This window comes from Sciurus carolinensis, chromosome 6 (assembly GCF_902686445.1).
Source record: "Sciurus carolinensis chromosome 6, mSciCar1.2, whole genome shotgun sequence".
Taxonomy (NCBI): Eukaryota; Metazoa; Chordata; class Mammalia; order Rodentia; family Sciuridae; genus Sciurus; species Sciurus carolinensis.
This window is the reverse complement of record NC_062218.1, coordinates 84,771,268-84,777,267: the sequence shown is the minus strand read 5'-3', so window position 1 is coordinate 84,777,267 and position 6,000 is coordinate 84,771,268. Positions and strand designations below refer to the sequence as shown.

Sequence of the window (6,000 nt, the reverse complement as noted above, 5' to 3'; positions counted from 1 at the left end):
TATTCCTGTCTGAAGTTATGCATGATTCTTTCTTCCCCTTGCAGTGTTCTATCTTCTCTGCCTAAAGTTACTCCTTAACTTTGAGTTCTTCAGTCTGTGTCTCCTTCAGCAGGAAGCTCACCTTCCTTATTCTGAAAGACCTGTTTGACTTGGGGGCTTACCCAGATATCAAGTAAACATTTCAAATGACACTTCTAGTCACCATTTTAAAAATTATTTTAAAAGCTATCCTTTAGAGGATACTTTTTTTTTTTTATCACTGTGGTCCCATGACCTCATACATTCCCTGACCCATAGCAGTTGTTCAGGAAATATTGTATGAATTTAATTAAATGATGCATATTGCTTCATCTTAATCAGAGAATTGCATTTTATTTAAAATCCAAAATATATTCATTAAAGACAAAAAAATTAACAGAGAATTTAATGTCCTAACCATGGTCCCCCCATCTTTCCAGTTCCCTTTTACTTAAAAAGAAACTGGTTTATTCTTGCACTTTCTGCTAGCTGAGTAGTCAGTGTAATAGAAATGCATTAATGCAAGCGGGATTTGCCCAGACATCAATAAAATGGAAAGGCTCCCTCTGGGCCACTTGTAGTGTCAATAAAGGCTAGTAATTACTTGCTCCTTTGAGCATTTTAGATCCAACCCCTTAGTTCATTCTACTGCTAAGGGGTTGTAGAACTCTGAGGTTCTTAACTTCCTAAACCCTGGGTGGAGAATGGCAAGCACTGGCTGAAGGCCCCCGCCCTTATCCTAGCCCTCCCTGACTTGTTAGGCAAGAGTCCCACTATTGATCTACATCCCCAGCGCATAAAACCTAGGAATTTTAAGTAAAGGTTCTGACTATTGTTATTTCAAGCTGCCTGGGTAGGAGTAACTTAGAACATCCTCTTTTATCCCCTGATGGTAAAGGATTGGTGGTGGGTCTCACTATTTGCGGGCATGGAAACATGTAAATTTCAATGACCAAGAGTGCTCTGCGTCTGCCTGACAATACAATAGAATAAGGAAAATGGTAGGAAGGAGAAAAGGGTGAAAACCAGAGGTCAAACAACTATCAATGAGAACTTCAGAGAGGATCCTGCCCTTTCTTCTTTCCTTCCTAGCTTTCCTCCTTCCTGAGCATGTGAATATGTTTGTGGGTGTGCTTGATTTTAAGAGAGGTCCGTGGTAGCTACTTTTCCTCAGATTCCTGTTTCTCCGCAGTGAAGTTTAAGTGATATTGGAGTTTCGTGAGGAGTTTCCAAATGACAATGGGAGAGTCACATAAATATCTATGAAGTTTCTAATGACAATTCTGTCATCACTTGTTTCTTGAACATCTTGAGCCAGGGTCATCATCCACCACTTATTCTGAGTGACCGATCAGCTAATTGGCTCGTTTGTATTTGTGATTTCTGGATTGTGCTGTGCATGGAATAATAAGCGTCCTCCTTGTTCCTCTTCCCTGCTCGGTTTCACACTACCTCAAAGGGTATGTATTGCAAGTGCGCTTGTATGTTTAGCAAAGCCGCTTGGAAGAAGCTATCCCTCTTGCAACCGCCCCCCCCCCCCCACCACGCCCCCGGCCCCAGCTCTATTCACAGTATTCCTCAGGCGGGACGCTTCCCTAATCTGTTCCCAGTAGAGGTGCTCTCTCCACGTAAATGCCAACAGACTAGCTTCCCGGTCCATAGAGCTGACGCTTTGGTGTCCTAGGAGATAGTGCGTGTATGACTCTGTGTTTCTGTGTGTGTGTGTGTGTGTGTGTGTGTGTGTGTGCACGAGAGCGCGCGCGCAGACTGTGAGCTTCCTCTCCAGGCACTGTGCAGACAGAGCCCGAGACGTTACTATCCAAGCAGCCTCCAGCAACGCGAGGCAACTGCAGCCTCCGCCCACTCAGCCCAGTGATTGGCTGGTTTTGCTCATCATTTCCCTGCTAGCAAGAGGGAAGGGCCAGTGACGCCCCCGAACCCAGCTGCAGAAGCGGCCGCCACCTCCAATGCACAAGGTGTCACATCTGAAAAGAAACCTGAGCCCCAGGGAGGCGGCGCGGAGCGACCCGGGCAGGGCTGGCGCTAACCGCGCGGGAGGACTCCAGGCTGCGCTGGAGGATCAGGGGCAGCTCCGTCGCAGAGGACCTTAGCGACCTGATCCTAGGATCCCGGTTCCAAGCTCTCCTAGCATTTTTCAGACAACCCCCCACCCCGGTCTAATTCTCCAAAACGGAGCCTTTATATCGAGAGAAGGTGCGGGAGCTGGGGCAACCAGGACTTTCGCGGGCACCCAAGATGCGCTCCATTAGGAAGAGGTGGACGATCTGCACTATAAGTCTGCTCCTGATCTTTTATAAGACAAAAGAAATAGCAAGAACTGAGGAGCACCAGGAGACGCAACTCATCGGGTAAATTCAAAGCTTCATTTCAAGATATGACCAAAAGTGAAGTCATAAATGAAATGTGCATATAGTCATTGAGTGATGGTTGTGATACGGTGCGTGTTCTTTTGAGCTTGTGTGTGGCTGGTGTCGTGATTTAAATAACAAAGGCTGCTGTTGAGGTAGGTGTGTGTGCTTCTCTACGCTGTTCCCAGTAGGAGTTCAACTTGCCCTGTGCGGTAGTGACAATTGTTATCCGTACCGGGTGCTCGCACGCCAAAGGAGAAGTCACTGCAGAAGTGTCAACAAAGAACTTGTGCCCTTGTCCTTTTAATCCGTAGGCAAAACTCAAGCGAGATATCTTTATTCACCAATCGGTTGCCCTTTCTTCTTTCTCTGCCCTGTCACTCTAGGGAGATTCACGAGAAAGCTGGTTTCCTGAAAGGATGAAGTTTAAAGCCCACTAAGGAGGAAATCCGTCTTTTCTTTTCTTTTAACTCTTTTTTGACATTGGAAAGATCTGTTTATTTTAATTTGAATTGGTAAATCCAGTACCACCACGATAAAACGCTTAGGCTCCTGGATAGAATTTTAAGAAAAAAACTGGGTACTTCATCTTCACAAGCAATATTTCTGTTATTTTTTAGTTTGTCTAGATGAGTTCAGAATCTCCCCACCCCATTAAGTTCTCTAAATATCACACTTCCTTCCTCCCTCCTCCTGGCCTCTGTGCCTTTGAAGTTAACCCAGGGGGTGGTGCAACTTTGTGTGGCGAACATAGCTTGGAAGCGATTTTCTGAGGATGTGAACCTGGTTGTCAACTCTGTTCAAAGTCTTGTTTCGGAAATCCTCCCAAGTCCGGAGGCGTCCACTGTGGGAAACTCTACACTAGCAGAGATTCCCTTCTGGTTTTTATTTTCTCTGACATAACTGAAACGAAGAATGAGACCTTGTGTGTGTGTGTGTGTGTGTGTGTGTGTGTGTGTGTTGCATAGGACTGCTAAAATATACATACCCTTGAACTTCATGCAGTTCATTTAATATTCCTGCTCCTCCCTAAGTAATGAGCATTTAAGTGAGCAAAACGCAGGTTTATCCTTACAGAAGGTACTGCTATTCTATAAAAACCAGGATAACAGTAGTACCGCCAAGAGACTGAAAAAAATGAAACGCAAATAAGGAATGGGCTGAATGGTCGTTACACATCAACAAATGTGTTCAGGGTCTATTCATTTAGGGAGAGAAAAAAATTAAATAAAAGAACCATATGAGGTCGTTTATACAGGAGTAGGTGGTTTCAAAATTCAGTCATGACAGTTGTCAGAAAGGACTTTGGTGTCTGCGGGGGTGGCGGGGGGCGGAAATCTCTGGTGACCTGCGCTTGCCAGGCAGACAAAGAGGTGATCCGGCGCGTGGGGGCTCGGATAAGAGGCCAAGGCTGGAGTGTGAAGGTCGAGGCTCTTTGTTCCCTTCCAGGTTGGTTGGCTCTGAGTCTAAGTCTATGTGGAGACAAAGCGGCCAAGCCTAGCCATAACTCTGAGGGTTTGGGACCCTGGCTCGCAACCCTGGAGAGCAGGAGTGGGAGGGGCGGACTTGGGGAGGGGGGCTCCTGATGCTCTGGAGGCATCCTTTCCGAGCCGCCCTAAACTGCGGGCGGGAAGGAGGAGTGCACTATGAGTCCTTTTAGGGGAACTGAAGGACCCAATAACACATGACACGGGAGATGTTTCTTCCGTGGCCCTTTCCTGGACGCCGCGGGCGGTGGACTCAGCCCAGGGCGCAGAGGAAGAGGAGGCGGGCAGCAGCGCGGCGGTTGGGCTAGCTGGACTGAGCTCTCCTGCGCACCCTTTCCAAGCTAGGCTGAGCTTTCTTGCTAGTTCCTTTGAGAACGCGTGGGGCGGGCACTTAAATTAACCAAACAGGAAGAGAGGTGCGCATCGGGTCTGTCCCCTCCTCCCAGAGAGCTAGTCGCGAGGGTGGGAGAATGAGCGAGAAAACCGGGGAAATCTGTTTTTGCAGGGATCAGACTCCTTCCGTTTAAAACAAACAAAATATCACTTTCAGTGCTCAGGGGCAACGCAGTCCGTCTTCCTTAATTAAAACCCGTAATTGCAGTCCTTGGGGGCGAGGCAGAAAGCTGGCTGCGGGCGTCGCTCTCGTACTCCTGCCCCGAAGCGCCCTGGCTGCCGCGCCGCCTGGGGTTCCTTCCCCAGACTGTGGAGTTGGCGTCGCCCAGAGCAATTCAAGAAGGATAGTTAGTGTCCCCGAGCCCCATTGCCTTTTCCCCGCGATGAAACGTTCAATGGAAAAGCTTGTGATTCAAACTCGTGGTTTCCTTTCAAATCCCAAAGACTGCTTCTGGTAGAGGAGTTGACTCATCAGACTATCTAATCATGACATTGACTCTTTCTACTCAAGCCACGTGGAGAGGCCAGGTTTTATTCGATTTGATATATATATATATGCGTTAAACTAAACTGGTTGTTGGTACCAGAAGCTCAGGTCAGTACTTAATTTGAAAGTGAAGTAACAGTCCGTTTCTGGCCTTTGGGGGGCACTGCGTGCCTTGCAGGTAGGCAGTAGTTTCAACGACAGGGCTCCCATAGCCCTTTAATCTTACAATATCCCACTAAATTCATATATAGCTTTCCAGCTACCACGCGCCCCCCGCCCGCATAGGTAAGCAGTTCCTTTATCTATTGGACCCTTCTCTTCCTTTAATGGATAGTCGCATCTAGAGTTAATGTAGCATTTACTATCTTGAACAGTCATTCTCTGCAGAGAGAAAAAGAACACCAGAACACTTTTCGATTAAACATTCACGTTTTTATATATTTAGAGGAACACTAGCTGCATGTTTTTAATAAAGAATTATTCTATAGTAGGTCAAGTGATTATTATTGAATACCTCAACTATTTCCTTCCAAAGAACTTCTTATTTGATTATTATCTTAATTAATAAAGTTTAAGTCAAAGGTCATTGGGGATATTAGTGTTCTATTCTTGACAGGCTTTTTACGCCCACCTTAATGGCACTAACAGTTTACCTAATTTAACTACCCGAGTGTTTCTGGGGTTATAAGAATTCCACAGATAAAATACATGATGTACTCATTTAATGAGACAAAAAGGGCAACAAACTTTAATGGGATACAGATGTTTGTTTTGATTGTTATTACTTAAAACTTGCTACACACTATTTTCCTGGTTGACCATAAATGACACTTTAACTTACATTTCTTATCTGTAAATTTCCTTTTTAATTGACTAATTATTTTAGGTCCCATTACCAAATGATTAAAAGTATTCTGAAATTGGCAATAAAATCGATGATGAAGACAAGTATTCATATTCAGATTATTACTATTGTCAGCCAAGTTAGTTCCAATTTATTCTCGGGGATAATATACTCTTGTAAATCAGGAATTCCAGAATTTGCACTTACTTCACATCTTATATTTGCAATTCTGCCAAAACCCATAAGCAATAAGTTAAGGTAGAACATCTCATCTTTATTTTTAGTTGTTTGGCACTTAGGTAATAAAACACAAAATTGCCTGCTGTTTGTGTTCAGTCTTAGTTTGATGCAAGTTCTTTTTTTGTTTTTTTAATGACTTTTAAAACTTTAAATTAGGGAGGA

The 6,000-nt window shown here is 44.9% G+C and overlaps 1 protein-coding gene across 1 annotated transcript in view; it reads left to right on the top strand.

Moving 5' to 3' along the window:
• The first annotated feature begins 1,985 nt into the window (after positions 1 to 1,985).
• Positions 1,986 to 6,000, top strand: part of St8sia4 (ST8 alpha-N-acetyl-neuraminide alpha-2,8-sialyltransferase 4) — a 94,092-nt gene continuing 90,077 nt past the window's right edge. Inside the window, 2 exon segments of the mRNA XM_047556582.1 lie at positions 1,986 to 2,099; positions 2,101 to 2,387. Coding sequence (XP_047412538.1) covers positions 1,986 to 2,099; positions 2,101 to 2,387 — 401 coding nt within the window.